The following is a 20288-nucleotide window of genomic DNA, read 5'->3' on the forward strand; positions in this document are numbered from 1 at the left end:
CTTCAATCTACATGTACATTGTATAAGGAATAGCTATTCAAATTTCTAGTTAAAACAATACACTTTTTTTGCGTAAAATCGGACCTTGCACCTTTAATACTTTAAAATTGGGAGCAAAGCCCAGGATAAGAAGTTGGTTTTTGGACAGGGATAGCTCCCCACTAAATATTAGTGCCCCGCCCCTCTCAGGCCGAGCGTTAATCATGAGCCAACGAGAGGGGGCGCGCTTGCATGTCTATTTGGGAATTGGGAAATCAGTCGCACAGTTCAAGTCGATGCAGAGTCTCAGCAGAGAGAGGCCGAAATAACCATTTTTAAAGCATAATTTAATAACATTGCAATGGCTACACCACTTCTAACGAGAGCTGCAGAGATAAACGTCACTCCACGAGGTAAGAGACTGTCGATTAATGGGGTAATAAATTTAGGCAGAATTGTTCCACAAGGTTGCCAGACCGTCGGATGAAAAATTGTGCCCAAGGATTGGCAAAGCAATAGTAATACTTTTTTTTAGTAGGATTCAGAAGGAATTTGATTATGAAAACAAGTTGGCATTTAAAGGGGTGTGGGGAAATATTTTTATCCTCCGGGTGATGCTCTCGATCGTAAACCACATGAGGTAAATACAAGGGATAGCTTTCCGTATGGCGCCACCACTTTTTCACAAATTTTTACAAAAACAAAGAGGGATATCTCAATTTAGGTAAATTAGACTATTATTTCATATTGAATAAAAAAGTGGTGGCGTCATACGGAAAATTTTCCTAAACACGAACTACAGCTACAACGAACAAGCAACAAACATAGTTGCGATAACGTAACTCGGACGTCGGGAGGAGGGTTACGTTATCGCAACTAGTAAACTGCCACTGACATATTATTACTTAGTAAGTTAGTTAGTTTAGTTAGTTAAATGATTGGTAATTGATATTGCAATTATTCTTTATTAAATTTTTTAGTTGATGAGATTGAGATGACCTTATCAAAAAATAAACATAAAAAAAACTAGACCCAGTTACTAGGGCGCTTAGCCCACCTTGTTAAGCTGTAAGGCTCCGCTTTTAACATCGGTCTCATCACTGTCGCCATTGTAATGGTGACAGTGATGAGACCGATGTTAAAGGAACACTTTGCCTTGGATCGGACGAGTTGGTCTATTAAAAGCGTTTGAAACCGTTTGTTATGAAATGCATATGGTTAGAAAGATGTTTTCAAAGTAGAAAATAATGATCCACACAAGTATCACTCGAAACTGCACGGTTTTCCTTTTACGTCGCGAACTATCACGGTCGGCCATTTATGGGAGTCAAAATTTTGACTCCCATAAATGGCCGACCGTGTTAGTCGACAGGGTAAAAAGAAAACCACGCAATTTTGAGGCATATTTGTGTAGATCATTGTATTCTACTTTTACAATATCTTTCTAACCATATACATTTTACAACAAACGGTTACAGAACGGTTTTCAAAGACCAACTCGACCGATCCAAGGCAACGTGTTCCTTTAAAAGCGGAGCCATTTACAGCTCAACAAGGTGGGCTATAGGGCGCTGTACTTGAAATATCGGTTGTAATGGCAAATTTCGAAAAAAAGTGTGCAGCGCCCCAGTCTGGGTCTTCATGTAACAACTGAGGTTCTAAATCATAGGCTAAATGCAGCCTTTGTAACCTAATACTATTTTATTTTCTCCCACCAGGTGACCAACCAATCATTGCAGACTATGTAGAGATTTACCAGCAGCATGAAGGTACTGTAGTTTTGTACTGATACTAAAGCCCGGTTCAGACTTCCTGCGAATACAAATATGATTGACGTCACGGCTCTTTTTTCGCTGCGAAGGTTCTGCAGGAGTTGAGCACATATTACAACTCTTCCGAATCATTTGTTGTGAATGTATGACGTCAAAATTCGTATCACATTCGTATTTGCAGAAAGCAGTTCGAACCGGGCTTAACTCATGGTGGCAGTCTCTTGATCGCCCTTAAATCTTCAGAAGTCCATCTCATAATTTTGTTTTATCCAATGCAAAAGCTGTTTTTTGAAGAAAAGAAAATCCCTTGATTGTTAAACGCTTTGAGGCACTATGTCAGGTGCTCATAGCAGCATTGATATTGTTCCTGCTTTAGTCTAATTTCTGGGGTTTATTTTGCTCTTGGGAAAAATCTTTTAAATTGTGATAAAACAGCGTGAAATGTCTATTAAAAGTATTAGTGCCTGCATCATGTGTATATATTGGTCAGCCCTTGTAATTTGTTCTAAAAATAAAATTAAAAAAACTTTTGTTCAAGGACCAAATATCATTCTCCTGAAGACGAGCAGAGTATACTGTTCGAAACGTCAAGACCAAACCGTCTCTTTTCAGAGCCAACAATCACTAAAAAGAGATGTATACAATCACATGGTTGTAGTACACGCAAGTTTACTGTATTTTTAGTAGTTTCTTTCTTAATTTCTTTACCAAGAGTATCGACACTAGAATTTGAGTTTGATCTCTGGTTTCTCTTTGTAGATCAGATTCTTCTTCCAGAGGAAGCGCAGTGTCTGGCCGTCAAGACGTTCCTCCATATGTGCAACATCAATTACCACAAGAAGATGCGCTACAATGCAGAACAGATGTCTCCCTCAAGTAGGTGTCAATTCTTTCCTTCAGTTTTTATATTGTGATAAAGATATAAATCTTGTTATTGTTGTGCTAGTGCACAAATGTTGTGCTTTGTTTCCAATGTTCAGTTTTCTGTTAATTTATTGTTTTTTTTTCATTTATTTACAGAGGGCTTGCCATTTATCAAAATTGGACCACTGATTGTCGCTGATTTTGACCCTATAGTTGAACACTTATCCTCAAAGGTGGGTTTCTTGATTTTCAAATTTTTGAGACCTCCCCCCCCCACAAAAAAAGAAAAGAATTAGTATGTCAACTCCAATCCTGATTACAGACAATGGGCACTATTGGTACCTGTCAAAGACCAGTCTTCTCACTTGGTGTATCTCAACATATGCATAAAATAACCAACCTGTGAAAATTTCAGCTCAATTGGTCATCGAAGTTGCGAGATAACAATGAAAGAAAAAAACACCCTTGTCACACGAAGTTGTGTTTCAGATGCTTGATTTCAGATGCTTGATTTCGAGACCTCAAGTTCTAAATCTGAGGTCTCGAAATCAAATTCGTAGAAAATTACTTCTTTCTCGAAAACTAAGTCACTTCAGAGGGAGCCGTTTCTCACAATGTTTTATACTATCAACCTCTCCCCATTATACTCGTTACCAAGAAAGGTTTTATGCTAATAATTATTTTGAGTAATTACCAATAGTTTCCACTGCCTTTAAATGCTTTACTTTTTGAGAAAACACTAAAACAATTATCAATTCTTGATATCGATAAACAAGGGCGGGTTTTCCTGTTGTTTTCTCCCAACTCCGATGACCGATTGAGCCTAAATTCTCACAGGTTTGTTGTTTTATATATAAGTTGTGATACATAAAGTGTGTGCCTTTGGACAAAACTGTTTACCGAAAGTGTCCAATGGCTTTAAAACAAATGTTCTTAAGTTGCTGTTTTAACTATTCGTCCCCTTCCTCTTATTCAAAAGGGTGTGTGTTTAACATCAGAACTGAGTGGATCTCAAAAGGCTGAACTGAAAGCCTACCTGTCTCTTACTGTCAACAGATTGCATCTAGCTGAGGTAAAAACACTGTTTAACTTTCCAAAGAATGATCATTTTCCTTCAAAAATTGTATTATATGAGTGTCTTGAAGGATTTACCAGCAACAAACTTATGCCTAAAGGTTACGTTTTTTTTCTAATTGCACCGTCTTTTTGCTTCAGCTTTACATAACATGGCGTGATAAGTTAACAGTGGAAGAGATCACAAAGGAGCGGTATGGCTCTTCATATCCATGGCCACTCAATAAGGTCCTGCCGTGGTTCAAACAGCGAGAAATAGGCAGGTACCTCCAGGCAAAAGGGTGGTATGAGAAGTCTATTGACCAGGTGAGTTAGAACAATCCTAATATTTCAAATGAGTTTTGTGGACAAGCAGTAGGGTCAAGAGAGCAGGGGCAATATAGCAAGGGCAAGAGGGTCGGGGCAAGATAGCAAGGGCAAGAGGGTAGGGGCAAGAGGGTAGGGGCAAGAGAGCAAGGGCAAGATGGTAGGGGCAAGAGCAAGGGCAAGAGGGTAGGGACAAGAGAGCAAGGGCAAGAGGGTAGGGGCAAGAGAGCAAGGGCAAGGGCAAGAGGGTAGGGACAAGATAGCTTGGGCAAGAGAGCAGGGGCATGATAGCTGGGGCAAGATAGCAAGGGCAAAATAACTGGGGCAAGAGAGCAAGAGGGTAGGGCATGATAGCTTGGGCAAGGTAGCTGGGGCAAGAGAGCAAGGGCAAGAGGGTAGGGGAAAGATAGCTTGGGCAAGGTAGCTGGGGCAAGAGAGCTGGGGCAAGATAGCAAGGGCAAGAGAGCAAGGGCAAGATAGCAGGGGCAAGAGAGCAAGGGCAACAGCAGGGTTAACGGCAGGGGGGCAAGAGAGCAGGGGCAACAACTGGGGAAACAACTGGGAAAGAATCGGGGAACAAAGCACAGTCAAGAAAGCAGGGGCAACAGTAGGGGCAACAGTAGGGGCATCAGCAGGTGCATTTGGGTAGTGGCAACAATAGGCTGATCGTCTGCCTGTAATGGTAGACTTGTGGGGATACTACAGACTTTCATCACCAGATAACTTCATTGTTCTCATAATTATGCACATGCTCAGAACTACATAAACAATAGACATTTTACCAGGCACGTCTGCTGCCACCTAGTGTTCCAAAGTCTCACATTCCAGGCCTGATTCTGCACTGTTGCTTTATACTTTCTTTAATTCCTTTCTCCGTCTTCCTTTTGATTTGTTTTCAGGTTTACACAGAAGTGAACTTGTGTTGTAAGGCACTCTCACATAAACTAGGTGATCAGTATTATTTCTTCATTGACCGGTGAGTATCTGTTTATAAATAGTTCCGTGCACTTGTCATTTTCACATGAAATTCTGTGATTTTCTGTCATAAATTATTCCGTTACTTTACTATGTGGCTCAGAATAGGCAACTAGAATGATGGCACTCCACAAATGCCTGATGATTGATTGATATATTGAGTACATTTTGAAAGAAAAACTGCTTTTGTATTGATTACTTTAATATTTATTGGTATCTGTGGTATTTACTGTTATTTTGACTGTATTGATCATTCTTGTATTGACTATTGATTGGTGTCTGTTGACTATAATGGATCGATTTTACTTTATGTATTGATGTACAGATTGACCACATTTACTGACCACTGTTATATTTTGTATTTATTACAATCTCGTTGAGTATTTAAATACTGTCACAACATTGCATTCTATGTTTTGTCACTAATTATTTATGATTGATCATATCAGTCATTAAACTGATAAATGATATTGATTTTATTATTGATTGCATTGATTGTTTTAACCATTTATAACCAATCTTGATCACTCATATGAACATATCAAATCATCAAATAGGAAATTTACTTTGGGTAATGATTGAGGCTAGACTACCCTTTTGATTAACTTCATAAATAAGTTGTTAGGGATGAAAATATAATCGTTAACAGGAGCAATATCTTATGTAGTCAGCTTTTGCTTTTCATGTATTTGTGATAGCAAGAAAAAAACTACCAGCCGAAATACTGTACATTTACCATTTGCTTTGACTGGTAACCCACTCATTTCTTGCTTCGCAAAAGAATTTGCTAAGCAGAAATTTCTGTTAACTAATAAATTACACCAGGTGTTTTTTAATAGTATTTCTTAATCATGTACCTCAAAGACTGGTGGTTGAAACATGTTATGTCAATGCATAAGGTCTTCTGACATCATTCAAATAATGCTATCCAGAAAAGTAAATAAATGTGCCAGTTGTGCTAAGTGCCTCACAACTATAAGGATGGCGCTCTACAAATTCCTGATAATTGATTGGTTGATTGAATCATTTTGAAAAGAAAAACAGCTTTTGTATTGATCACTTCCATAACATTTTATTGGTATCTCTGGTGTTTACTGTTATATTGACTGTATTGATCAATCTTATATTGATTATTGATTGCTGTCTGTTGATTATAGACAATATGTAGGTCAGGTCAGGTCAGGTCAGGTCTAACCCATAATGAGGAGTTTCCCTCTTAAGTTCACAATCGCCCTGTCAATACCCACCCTCTCATCCCACAGAGACTAACTTGTAAGTGTTTTCTCTCTCCGCAGCCCAACAGAGCTAGATGCTCTGGTGTTTGCACACCTGCATGCGTTATTGACAACAGAGCTGACTAGTGCCAGGCTGGCCGACATCGTTAAGGAATACGAGAATCTTACCAGGTTCTGCGATCGAATTCATCAGAGATATTACGTTGAGGACGCTGGAGAAAGTTGAACCGTACTAGAGGGCCTCCTTCCAGATTTTGAAGAAAGCACATAATTTATTTTTTGAAGTGTTTTATGCTGGTTTCACTTTAAGGAACCATCTTCTCATTTTGAGTGGTTAATGTTGGTTTCATACACAAACTGCCTCTGAGTGTCAAATGAGAGCGGAATCGTGCCATGTGATCTGCACAATTGTGGTCTACTCTCCGTCTGGTTCCCAACAGTATTACCAGTATGCTTGATGGATTTTGAGAATAAGAAAGGGCCAGACTATGATATTTGTCAGTGTTTAGATCTGTATGGATGTATATTGATGCAAAACATGATGTCTGCTCCTGGGCGAACCACTAGTGATTTACTCTCAGTGCAGAGTGGAAAAAGATATTGAAAAATGCATGACGTCACTTGACACCCAAAGCCTGCCCTCTGTTGAATTATTGTTGCATGCAATTTTGTTTTTTCCCCATCTTGTCCAGTATTGATTCAAGGTGTATTACTGTATGATTCATATGTCATTGATGCATGATTGATAAAGACTTTAAACAACATTGATACACTGTTTGAGTGTTTTGGACAATTATATGTCACAGTTGATGTCACAGAGCCCTCTGCTATTAAAAGGAAACCAACAGCGTAAGATAGCACAAAAAAGAGGGCGCCCTTTTAAATGTAAAATCATCAATTTTTATGAACAATGTATGGGAGTTTTAACTTGTACTTGCATGCAGAAGAACAACCAACATCTAGTCTATGGGAGAAAAAATCACATGAACAATTTCATGTGTAATGCATGTTGAAGTAATAATGACGGATCAGAATTTGTTAATTGCATAAATTATGTAAATGGTCATTTAATGTTAATGTAGCAAATACAAGGTGATAATTTCTCAAGCCATTGATCGATCTTGGATGAATGTGAAGTTCAAATTAATCATAGATTTCGCTGTTTGAAATGTTCTGAAACGTGAAATTTGAACAAACCTAAATTAATTAAAAACATGACATACTCGTGAAACTGCAACCAACCACTTACAGTACACAGTGCAGTGACCCACATGGTTCTAGTTTCATATGTAATTAAACGATGACTGATTTTCATTAACATTTATTTGAGTATATGAATAAATTAAAACACCACCGCTCGCTCATCAACTACGTGCGTGTTGTGTTCAGCGTTCCGCCATTGGCGTTTGTTTTGGTGGTCATCATGTACCGTCAATAGTGACATCGTTCCGGGGCTGAAATCCGACCCAAAGTGCCACAACCTCTCCCGTCTATTGCTAATTAATCGAAATAATTGTTAGCGTAAAAACATTCTTGGTAACGAGCAAGGTAGAGCGGTTGGTAGTATACAACATTGTGAGAAACGGCCCCTCTGAAGTAACGTAGTTTTCGAGAAAGAAGTAATTTTCCACCAAAATATTTGAATTTGGTTTTGAGACCTCAGAATTAGATTTTGAGGTCCCGAAATCAAGCTTCCGAAAGCACACTTCGTGTGACAAGGGTGTTTTTTCTTCCATTTTTTTCCTCGCAACTTTGACGACCAATTGAGTTTAATTTTATTTTCAGATACACCAAGTGAGAAGACGGCCCAATTTCATAGAGCTGCTTAAGCACAAAATTTTGCTTAAGCAAAAAAATCATTGCTTCGTGAAATCAGATTACCGCCCAAGACTCCACTCAATTGTTATGCTAAGTAAACAACAGCTAAATACCAGTCATAAGCAATGTATATGGCATGACATTTTGGCCAGTAACATGTGTAAAATAAGCGAGCTATTTTCGTGCTTAAGCAAATTTTTTGCTTAAGCAGCTCTATGAAATTGGCCCCTGGTCTTTGACAATTACTAGAGGTGTCCAATGTCTGACCGAAATCTGGCCAAAGTGCCATAACCTCTCTCGTCGATCGTGCTTTAACGCAAAGCTAATGACCGACCCAACTTTTCATCGTGACAACGGCTCGATCAGCGCACAATGTGTCTGCTGATAAAAGGCAAGACCATTAGCCATACCTTGGTTTCCCCGCAACCATTGCAGTGTTTCAGCACGTCCCGATTCGTGACCTTGTTTTCGAAGTGTTTGCCTTCACCCATCGACTCTGGAAATTGATGAGACATAGTTTTGTATTTGGAAGACGGCTCGACCTTTTCCTTGGTAACCGTAGTAGACACGGAAGTTGTTTTAGTTTAATTGGCAAACAAACTGAATGTAATTAGTCCCAATGCAATTAAGTTGTTTACCATTGAGGTAAATGTGCTACATTGAGAGTAGAAAAAACATGCATTATACCCAAAAGTGTGATTCATAAACCGTCAAGAAAATTTCCTTTTAATGTGTGTGCCAGTTGACAATGGATTTGCGTCGTTACGTCATCTTTATACATGAACTGCCGGCAAGCTACTATGTGTCTTGTGCTAGAGTATGGTTAGCAGTGTTATAAGCAGAACATGTCTGCTTACAGGCGTTATGAGATTGGGCCTACAGGGCCATAAAACGTAACATTATTGCTGGAAAGTTTTATGCAAATGAAATGATTCAAGTAAGAGCGTTCTATTGACTTGTTGCATCTTATTTACCAGCAGAGTAAAGACAAAGATACAGAAAGATTAAGGCAAAGTATACTTTTGGATTTATATAAATGTAGATACAATAATATAAAACAAAAACTAACCAGTGAAAATTTCATTTAATATTTAGGGTGGAAGCGTTTTAGAGATATTGATGAAAATACCGTAGCCGTTATCTATGTCCACAAGCAGGAAGAATGATCCATTTTCCAAAAACACAATCTGAGAAATGTATCTGTCAGTAATGTTTCTCAGATTTAAATTTTGGGGAATAAAAACATATATCTTTTTTTTCCATAACCACATTAGTTCGAAAGTGAAATGACTCTCAAAATTCTTAATACTAGTGCAAGCTGTTGTTGTTTTCTCATTAATTTGAGGAGTGATTATCAAATCATTAGAGGGAGAAAACATGTTTACATGTATTGTAACTGTCCTTCACCTGTTCTTTGAGCAGACACATTATTATGACTGGCTCTGCACTTTTCACCCATAGCTAGGCACATTTCTAGACACGTGTTCCGGGATGATTAGGGACATGCTTCATGTTGCGTGCGAAGTAATAAGGGGGCGATGACACTCTTATCATTTAGGTTGATAAGGATTGTGAGGGGCAAGGTTGCGAGTTTTAACAGACCCCTGGCACTGACGTCATCGGACAATGGTCTGCCATTTATTTTTGAAGAGCTGTCATCAATTTGACTATTTGGGGCAACATAAGATATCAAGTATAGGCCTTCATGTGTATGTAAGGATAACAGACTACGAAAAGGACTTGCAATCACAAGGTTGTGGGTTCGAATCCTCCAGCTAACCACTGATTTCACAATGACTAGAATAAATATTGTCGTCTACGTCTAGTTACTGAGTCACAATTTCTTGATTTGTGTGATTCATAATCATAGACGTTAAACCAATGTTTGTATGAGAGAGATTGGCTGTTGCCAGCTTGGTGTTTATATCCCCTTGAGGGAGTTTGCTTATGTCCCTTGATGTGAAGATCATTCAAACAAACCTTCGACCAATACATTTTGTATTTTATTTCATAACTTACAGTTACAATAAATATGTGTTTATTATCATATACATCACAGCAATAGATATAGGATTAATCGAAAGTTCCGCCTTTTTGTTTTCCGATCGCTGTCAAATTTTGAATCGGCATACAAGTTTGGAGGAAAAAACAGCGTGGTATCCCATTATTGCCTCAGCTGCGAAATCGCAGGATCAGATTCCGTTTTCTTTGTTGGATACTGAAAACGAGTCTGGACAACAAAATGGTGGCCATTCTTAAAGACCGGTACACTAGGCGCATCTTGCAAATTGTCCCGCAACAACATTCTGCGAGTGTCGCCAATACTTCCTCGCTAAAAAACAGTCGAACAAAAGTTCAATATCCTGGTAAACTCGGTGAAGTTCTGTTCTTAAACTATGCGATTGAAACTTGAGTGTCTTGCGTAGGCGCCCGTCAAAAAGACAAGCTCCATCATTTTTATAAAATGCTCAATACACGAAGCATATAATTATGGTTTACGATAATATTTAGATTATATAGCAGTAAATTTGGAAACATGAATAGTTATTGCACATCTCAAGTCCGTTTTGTTAAAAGTGTAGTGCTTCAGCAAAAAACAATTTACGCCAGATGTTTCCATTACAAAAATAGATCTTTAAAGTCACTGGAAACTATTGGTAATTTACTCAAAATAATAATTAGCATAAAACCGCACTTAAACGAGTAGGCCAAGTGGAGAACTGTTGATAGTATTACAAATTGTGAGAAACGGCTCCCTCTGAAGTGACGTAGTTTTCTAGAAAGAAGTAATTTTCCACGAATTTGATTTCGAGACCTCAGAATTAGATTTTGAGGTCTCGAAATCAAGCATCTGAAAGCACACAACTTCGTGTCACAATGTTATTTTGTACAGTTTCATAGTTATCTCGCAACTTCGACAACAGTTGAGCTCAAATTTCACAGGTTTGTTATGTTATGCATATGTTCAGATACACCAAGTGAGAAGACTGGTCTTTATTAATTACCAATAGTGTCCAATGTTTTTAAAGATCAGTACAAGGTTTAGCTACATAATTATACGCGATTTTGAGATTATGGTGGACACAATACTAAGACACTTTGGGTAAATTTGTCTGTCTACACCCAACACCAAACAGTGCATTCCCTGGGTGTCCGCTGTGTGTAAAAAACCCTCATTAGGGCATTTCCACCTTTGTTAAAGACACTGGACACTATTGGTAATTGTCAAAGACCAGTATTCTCACTTTGTGTATCTCAACAAAATATGCATAAAATAACAAACCTGTGAAAATATGAGCTAATAATCGGTCGTCGAAGTTGCGAGATATGAATGAAAGAAAAAAACGTCCTTGTCACACGTAGGTGTGTGCTTTTATATGCTTGATTTCGAGACCTCAAACATTAATTACTTCTTTCTCGAATTGACTACTCCACTTCAGAGGGAGCCGTTTCTTACAATGCTTTATACTATCAACAGCTCCCCATTACTTGTTACCAATTAAGGTTTTATGCTAATAAATATTGTGAGTAATTACCAATAGTGTCCACTGCCTTTAATTTAATGGTTGAAAATGGGTATCTTAATTTGAGTAGGCATGCAAAATCGTTTTACTTTATACATTATAAGCTTTTACAAAACCAAAGAACACACAAAAAACATGCCAACTCTGAACATAAGAAATTGATTAGGCGATCATGAACTGTCATCGAGAAAACTACCTTTCTGTTTTGGTTTGCGCTCTTAAAGGCAGTGGACACTATTGGTATTAATTGTCAAAGACTAGCCTATACACAGTTGGTGTATCTCAACATATGCATAAAATAACAAACCTGTGAAAATTTGAGCTCAATCGGTCATCAAAGTTGCGAGATAATAATGAAAGAAGAAAACACATTGTCACACGAAGTTGTGTGCAGTTAGATGGTTTATTTCGAGACCTCAAGTTCTAAACCTGAGGTCTCGAAATCAAATTCGTGGAAAATTACTTCTTTCTTGAAAACTATGTCACTTTAGAGGGAGCCGATTCTCACAATGTTTTATACCATCAACCTCTCCCCATTACTCGTTACTAAGTAAGGTTTTGTGCTAATGATTATTTTGAGTTATTACCAAAAGTGTCCACTGCCTTTAAAGTTATCGGTCAACATTTCAAATCTTCCCCCTTTTCTTTCAATATCAATCACTGTATCACACCTTTTAGGCAAACCAACAGTATCAATACCGATGTTATTAAAAACAAAACAAAAAACGAAACAACAAAAGCGATACCAAACTTATCATAATAAATTGGTGACATAAAAACCTGACACTAAAGTACGTATTACACAAAAGCCAATAACGTGTTTCATCTGTATATTTAAATGTCTTAATATAATATTATTGTAAAATCCTCAAATTGTGATTGATGTTACGTAGATACAAAAATAAGGTATCTCGATCATCACTTATAGTATATCAATGGTGAAGAAAGTAAAGATAAATTAACCCAAGAAAAAAAAACCTTTACATCTTTGAATCAAGATAAGGTACAGTTTTTGTAATGTCGGTCAGACCGCTGCCATATAAACTATTTTAAAACTGTACATAATAGAAGTTTTCTCCCTAAGCCCCCACCCCCAAATAAAATAAATACAAATTAAAATAAATAAATAAATCAATCAATCAATAAGTAAATAAATAAATAAAAATATAAGGAAAAGCTAAATAACAAACAAATAAAATGAGAAGGAAATTAGGAGGTAGTACTGAACATTTGCCTACTCTCTGTCGAATGACAGCATTTTCTCTTCAAATTAAAATTATTGTTATTTGACAAACTTTACCATAATATTCACGCTAATATATTATATTTTACGGCATTGTGACAACATAGCGGCAATGTGTCGACAGCAAGCAACCTGACCGACAATCAGATGCTGTCTGTCGACTCAGTGCTGTGGCTGTTATGTTTATTGCGAAAACTCCCTCTGCTCCTGGCTGCAAATGACGTCAGACTCCGCAAGTCCTCTGGCTGCATGGAATGTCTTCTGTCCACCCTCTCCATCCTGCTAGGACTGGAAGGTCCTGATCTGACCACTGGCTCTTTCAAGCGACCGATACCAGGAAGTGGTACGCTGGGACTGACCTTCAGAGGAGGCAGCCTTCCTGGCCTGGTTTGAGCTAGCTCGTCCTCCAGGATAAACGGGGCAGACCCTCTCCGCTCCCTGCACCTCTGGCGTCGATGCATGGCAATCAGGCCTCCTGGACCACCGTCCAGAACGCCCTTGGAGACAGCCTGTTTGAGAGTTTGTCCCTCGGTGTCCTCCTCCTCATCGTCGTACTCTGCGGTCTCCTCCATCAGGTCACCGTGACTACTCTGTAAATTGTTTGGGCAGCTTGTCGCTGGAAGCGAAGGTTTGTTCTCTAAGAGGTCAGATACATTGATAGAGTGGACGGTGTGGCATTTGCGGAGAGGAGGAGGCATGCCTGGAAGTGAACACCTTCTGCTTGACAGAATAGTAGACATGGGTATCACATTCGGGCGTGGTGTGTTTATTTCTAATAACCCTTCAATGGGATTTGAGTTGGTCACGGTAAGTTTCTGTCTAACCGGCTGGGAAGGGGGTAACAATCCCTGCAGGGTGGCGGTGTTGAAAGCCTCGGCGCTCTGCCGGCGTTGCAGGGGTCTTCTCGGCGGCTGTTGTGGAGGACTTGGTGTTCGATCAGGAGTACTTATGATCTGTAACTGTAGATCACTAAGGCTCTTGATGGATGTTTGTGATGGTGATGTATTGCCTCTATGTCTGGGTGATTGAGAGCCCTCATCCGTCAAGGATGCACAGCTCCCTCTTCGGCCTAGCCGACGCTGGTAAACAGCAGAGGCAAGCTTACTTTCAGAAACCTCATTAGGAGATGGGATGCTTCGTGGTGGTGGTTGTGTCCGGTGTAATGAAAAATCATTCTCAGTACTTGATCCTTCGAATGACGCAGAGCGTTCAAGATGGTGGTGGGCAACAACAGCTGAGAGCTCCTTGGATTGTTTCTTAAAAGAGTCTTGATTTTGAACCTGATCTTCAGGTGGTTTCAAAGTTAGCGATGGGGTCACTTTGAGAGCTTGAGACTCGTGCTTCAGGCTGATTTCAGAGGGCGTGACGCACACACCATACGGTGGACTCTGTGGAAGAGTTGGTGGAACATCTAGATACTGTCTCGTCACTGGCTCTCGTGACCCAATCTCTTTATTTGTGGTGATAATTATCACCTCTTTACCCTGTGCTTTGCAAGCGTCCACCAGCAACCTCAAGACGTCTGGGTCTCCTGCGTTAATGGCGTACACCAGGGCCGAGGAGCCTTTCTTATCAACTATCCTTACATCAGAATTGTGTTTAAGAAATACCGACACCACTTCGGTACCAGCGTGATCCAGGCAAGCGTACATCAAAGCCGTTCGCCCGTGTCTATCCTGGACGTTGGGGTCACACTTATTCTCCAAGAGGAACTTAACAATTTTACTCTTGGTGGTGCTCTGAGTGTCTTTATATGTGCTACTGCAAGCCACCATGAGGGCTGTCCTGCCCTCATCGTTCGTCTTATTCACATCGGTGCCTCCTTCGATGAGTAGACGCATGAGGCGAAGCCTACCCAGCCATGCCGCCTTGAGAAGGGCATTGCCATCCGTCTGAATCAGCGCTGACTCCCCTAGAACTCGTTCTGGTTTGGAGGTCATCATATTCACGGTGGCCACCGCGGGAATTACCGCGGGGAAGTCCTTCATAGGAGCAATCAGCATCGGTCAGGCTCCGGGAGAAAATTACAAATCCGTCCCGTGAGATGAACCAAGATTGAATCCACTGACCACCTGATTCCTCGGTGTTTAAAAATCACGTATTTCGGTCGCAGTCCTTATCCCCACAGCGTAAAGGAAAACCTACCAGCGACCCATCGAGGCTAGAGTCCAGGCGAAGACTTCGCAAAAACACCAAAGGTTTTGTTGATTACGGAGGAAGCGAGGAGATAAAACGTGACTATTTCTTAAAGCAATTCTCCTACAGTCTAGAGAAAGTGACCTTTTCAATGTTGGCTTTTTTGTACATTATTCAGACATTACTCATGCAGAATTTGTTCATTTTGAGCCATTAATCCAACTGCACAACAAGGTTGATATCTCATTAAACAATCAGACTCTCCGCGATGAATTTAATTATTATCAAATCCGAAAGATATTTTAACGAGTGTCTCGCTGGGACTATATTCCAGTCGGTGTTCGGACGCAGGTGTGACGTCAATACACTGTCTATTGAAGAACACGTTGTTTACAGCGTGCTTGGCACTTTTTGCCATCACTCTATAGTAAAGTATTTAACTGTATGTGTTTTGGCGTCCCCGATATGGCCTTGCGTGTAATGCAGGCTCATAAAGTTGAGACGATAAGAGTCACGTGTACCATGATGCTACCGCCTGCTATCCAATCCATAATCGTGTTTACCAGCGACAGATAACTGGTGTCTGTTTGATTTGACGGTGTTCTCGAATCACCCCCATCAAACCGCACACACGCGCGACTGGAGTGGCGCTGTTTAAGCGTTGTGCCCTTGGTAAGCGTTTCCTGATATCTGATGACGCCATCAACGTTCGTGTACACCTTGCTTGTAGGTTCTTTATGTGCACATTGTGTGGAACAGTCCTTACGTCACGACACTGGAACAACCTTGCCAAAGTCAGTGTTAGATTATCTGCGGTGAAAAAGAAAAGAGATGTGAAAATTAAATTGCATTCATGTTTTTTTGTGTGCAAACAAATAGTTAGTGGCCTGACGTTTTGACCCAATAGCAGAGAGTCTTTTTCGAAGGTTTCGACAACGAAGTCTGCAAGTGCGTCAGTGTTTTCCGGGGCCTTGGGAGATGATACTATTATTGAAATGCTATTTGAATGCGAGCAAAAAAAGCAAAACCTCGCCAAATAAAAAACAAACATGTCAGATTATACTAGACAGTTTTGATGGTTGTCAGACAAAGCGTAATTGTTGTAATCTGAAATCCATCTAGTCGGTGTTTAATAAAGTCATGTCATCAATCACTGATAACAATTTGTTTGTGAATGATTCTGGACTGGACAAATAAAGTGATGATAAGGTAATACAAATAACTGTGCATGTTTCTTGGAATGCATGCAGATTAAAAAGTAAACATAGTTAAAAATGGTAAGTTGATCAGTGCTGGGCAACATATTCTTACTATCTCTTCAACAATAGAGGTAGATTGGTAGTGGCATCGTTTGGTAATGACCACCCGAAATTGTGCAACTTATACCAGAAAGCTGATAAAGATGATACTCAGTAAAGCATCCTGCAAAATCGTCTGAAAGGTCTCCGTTGATTAGAAATGTGTGAAAAACATTTGAAACTGAGATTGTTTTTATGTACGAATCGTTTCAGAGATTTACGAGTTTGCAAACGATGCGGTTTTGTACCCGCTCTGTCACAAGGGGCCAATCTCATAAAGCCTGTAAGCACAACAAATTTGCTTAGCATGACATTTCTTCCTTTAATAAAAACAGGATTACCAAACAAAATTTCAAGTGATTTTCAGGATTAGCAAACAACAGCTGAATACCAGTATCAAGCAATATGCAACAAATGGAAAGTTGGTTGGTAATCCTGCTTTATAAAGGAAGAAATTTCATGCTAAGCACATTTTTGTGCTTACAGGCTTTATGAAATTGGGTCCACGTGGATGGTTTATATCTTCGGGTGAACAGACAGTTACAAGTTTGTTTATCTGTTTTCTCGAAAAGAGGACACTGTATATTCAGCTGAAACTTCACATGTGACGTTTGGTGTATCTTTCTTGGTAATTTTCCACATTAATTGATCAGCATTGAATTGGAAAAAACACCATACCCAATCCTACAATTTGTGTTATGTTTTACGTCCAATATATGGCACTTAATCGTGCATCATCGTTTACTGGGAGAACTGGAAAAAAAACAGTCAAACTTGGGTGTTTGTTTGAGAATACAGGCCTTTACGTATAGCCCAGACTCCGTCATTATCACGAATCAACAACTAAAGCACATTTCATACTTCCTCCGAATGCAAAGTGCAATGCTAATTTTGACGCACACATTCGCAAAGTTTGAGCTGCCTTTAACTCCTTGGAAATATTCGCAGCAGAATAGGAGCGGTGACGTCAAAAATAGTATTTTATCGCATTTACACGATATACAGGGCTTCAGGCAGTGTTTATATTTTTTTCGACAACCACAGTGACTCTATACATCAACTCATGTTCGAACGGTAACTTACGCCTCCATGCTATGCACAAGGTTTTCTTAAATGCAAGTTTGCCCCAAACAAGGCTAAAAACACTCTTGTAAGGGTAACAATGAGAAAACATTTCAGATGCAAATAACTCAAGGGAACCGAAAGTATAGGAATTGATATTCCTCTTAAAGACAATGGACACTATTGGTAATTGTCAAAGAACAGTCTTGTCACTTCAGTATTTCAACATATGCAAAAAATAACAAACCTGTGAAAATTTGAGCTCAATTGGTCGTCAAAGTTTCGAGATAATAATGAAAAAAAAACACCCTTGTCACACGGAAGTCGTGTGCTTTCAGATGCTTGATTTCGAGACCTCAAATTCTAAATCTGAGGTCTCGAAATCAAATTCGTAGTAAATTACTTCTTCCTCGAAATGTTACTTCAGAGGGAGCCATTTCTCATAGTGTTTTATATTAACAACAGCTCCCCATTACTCGTTACCAAAAAAGGTTTTAAGCTAGTAATTATTTTGAGTAATTACCACTGCACTGTAGTGTCCACTGCCTTTAAACAACATTTTAGATTGTAGGATGGAGGGAAACAAGTACCATGCAAAGAGTTCCATAGAGATGCGTACGTATGGTAAAAACACTGAGTGGTCTGGCTTGATCTTTGTTCTACATCCCAGCCCAAGGACATACAACAACAACATCCAATGACGCGCAATATAGGCCTACAACTATTTCTTATAAGCTAACGATGATTATTCAAATTGTCTCAGAGCCTAAACAAATGACAAGGAATCAAATAATTTATGTAATTCAAATCTGCCTCCTGGGTTTACCCAAGAGGCATTTCCAATGAGCTGAATCAACACACCTGCCCGCAAATGCTGGGAACAGACGACAACTTGTTATTGAATAGTATAAGAACATCCATGGAGCCTTGGAACCTCTAAATCGCGCCAATAAAAAATGACGATTACGTGTAGAGCAGACGTCTGTTTCATGCGGCGGTATTTGTATACTCGTACTGTTTAAGTTTGGATTTTAGTTTCAGTGAAGATCGAGAAGAAATGAATACATTGGATGTTGATAAGAAAAGGCAGGGATCTTCAAAAACGATGATATTAGGTTTGTCAAAATTTAAACTTGCCCTTTTATCGAGATTGAATAATCTAAAGCATCGTTAGGCCTATTGTCTCGACTCTTGAAATGAAGTTGTCGGCAAACATCAGTAGGCCTAAATAACAAATAGTCAATAAACGACGCCGAAAAACTACCCCCGAAAACCTCAGACAAATTATAGATTTGACTTTAAGGGCTATAAATAATCGTATTATAACAAAGACTCCAGTAACAAAATATCAGAGTTAAACAGCAGCGCTTTTCAGAATTCCATCTATCCATCATGCAACAGCCGTCGTCCAACACCGCTCCCATCATTTCTGCTTAGCAACGGAAATTAAAAATCTTGAAAAGACACTTGTACTTGTCACCCTTCACCGGGAACTATGATTAACAATTACTCTCTGAAGACGAAGAGCATCATGAGGAACATTGTGACCAGTTTCCAGATTTCTAAATTGTTTATGTTATTGAGGTTTTTTTTTAAGGACACTTCTTCCGTACGGGAGAGCTTTCACGACACAGTCTCATTTGGTGCTCGATGTGCCTACTCATAAACGGTCTCAAATTTCCAGCGTACGCTTGGGAAATAAAAACGAAGATGAAAGCAGCGCCAAAATTATGGGGTTACATTTTAGGGGGCACAAGGGGGCGCACATTTTTTAGGAAGCACTATTATACTGGCCGAATAAAACAGTAAGATCAGTTTTTTAAACGAGCTCGTTTCTCAGTGGTCTTTATGACGTTTGTTACTATTTTGTAAACGATAATCTTACGTGATTGCCTCCGTGAAATGTTAGGAAAATTTTAAACACAGTGGAATTATCACATTTTAAGGCTCATAAAATGTAACACTCACTTTACACTGCATTTTTGTTTACATCTCACAAGTCAAGATCATGAGGGGGGGGGGGGGATTTTTGCACAAATTTGTTTGCTTTCAGATGCCTAATAAAAGGCTACAGCCAAGAGTATTTTATTATCTGGTTGAAAAATTACCTCTTTCTAAAAATCTACGTTACTTCAGAGGGAGCCGTTTCTCACAATGGTTTATACTATCGACAGCTCTCCATAACCCGGTGTCAGATGCAATTGTGTCCGCCATGCAATACTGTCCGCTCCGGACACTTTTGCTTATGCAATCGTGTCCGGGGCTATGCAAAAACCGTCCGGTGGACATGTATGTGCGCGCGTAAGCGAGCGTACATGCACTGAACCTACGTATAATATGCAGCATGAATACTCACGTATTTTATGATTGCAGCGAATATCCAACGGCCGAGCATTTCCCATGTCATATGACATGCACTTAGCTTGTAAAAAAAAATGTTGATCGTGTTCCGTCGACCAAGGGCGGTTAATTTACTGCAAGGACGGTTTTGCACGGGGGCGGACACAACTGCATATGCAGCAGCGTCCGGGCAGACACGATTGTATATGTAAAACCGGCCGGAGGACTATTGTCCTCCGGATAGTATTGCATAGAGGACATAATTGCGTGCGAAACCGGAACCAAATAAGTTGCTATGCTAACAGTTATTTTGAGTACTAGTATAGTGTCCATGAGTGACTATAAAAATGTCGACTTTGAGCCAATAATCTGACCGACTGCAAAACCGAGACGGAGAGCAGACCTAAGTAAAAAACAAATCAACTATAAATTAAAACGATTGTTTGTCTACAGCACGGGCAGACGTACAGGAAACTTGATAATTGATCCCGGCAGTTGAGTCTCTTCAAGTCATCCAATACGTGATTATAATTGACCCTAATGACCGGCATAGCTTTATGACAAGCTCGCGTTTCTCATTAAAGACACTGGGCACTGTTGGTAATTGTCAAAGACCAGTCTTCTCACTTGGTGTATCTCAACGCATGCATCAAATAACAAAT

The 20288-nt window shown here is 39.5% G+C and overlaps 2 protein-coding genes across 2 annotated transcripts in view; one reads left to right on the top strand and one right to left on the bottom strand.

Moving 5' to 3' along the window:
• Positions 1-256: 256 nt before the first annotated feature.
• Positions 257-9827, top strand: LOC139937740 (metaxin-2-like). Its single transcript, XM_071933030.1, has 8 exons — positions 257-392; positions 1698-1748; positions 2511-2627; positions 2772-2848; positions 3595-3687; positions 3831-3995; positions 4895-4971; positions 6266-9827. Exons 1-8 carry the CDS (start codon positions 341-343, stop codon positions 6429-6431), a joined length of 798 nt encoding a protein of 265 aa, XP_071789131.1. The 5' UTR covers positions 257-340; the 3' UTR covers positions 6432-9827.
• Positions 9828-10062: 235 nt separating this feature from the next.
• LOC139937835 (ankyrin repeat domain-containing protein 34C-like) overlaps positions 10063-20288 on the bottom strand; it is a 40365-nt gene continuing 30139 nt past the window's right edge. Inside the window, exon 3 of the mRNA XM_071933159.1 lies at positions 10063-15736. Coding sequence (XP_071789260.1) covers positions 12934-14793 — 1860 coding nt within the window. The 5' untranslated portion in view covers positions 14794-15736 and the 3' untranslated portion in view covers positions 10063-12933. The remainder of the gene's footprint in view (positions 15737-20288) is intronic.

The sequence above is a fragment of the Asterias amurensis genome, chromosome 5 (assembly GCF_032118995.1).
Source record: "Asterias amurensis chromosome 5, ASM3211899v1".
Lineage (NCBI taxonomy): Eukaryota > Metazoa > Echinodermata > Asteroidea > Forcipulatida > Asteriidae > Asterias > Asterias amurensis.

Coding starts and splice junctions, on each gene's coding strand:
- LOC139937740 (XM_071933030.1), top strand. CDS start 341: ATGGCTACACCACTTCTAACGAGAGCTGCAGAGATAAACGTCACTCCA. Junction 2,849..3,594: donor TTGAACACTTATCCTCAAAG/GTGGGTTTCTTG, acceptor CTTATTCAAAAG/GGTGTGTGTTTAACATCAGA. Junction 3,688..3,830: donor ACAGATTGCATCTAGCTGAG/GTAAAAACACTG, acceptor TTTTTGCTTCAG/CTTTACATAACATGGCGTGA.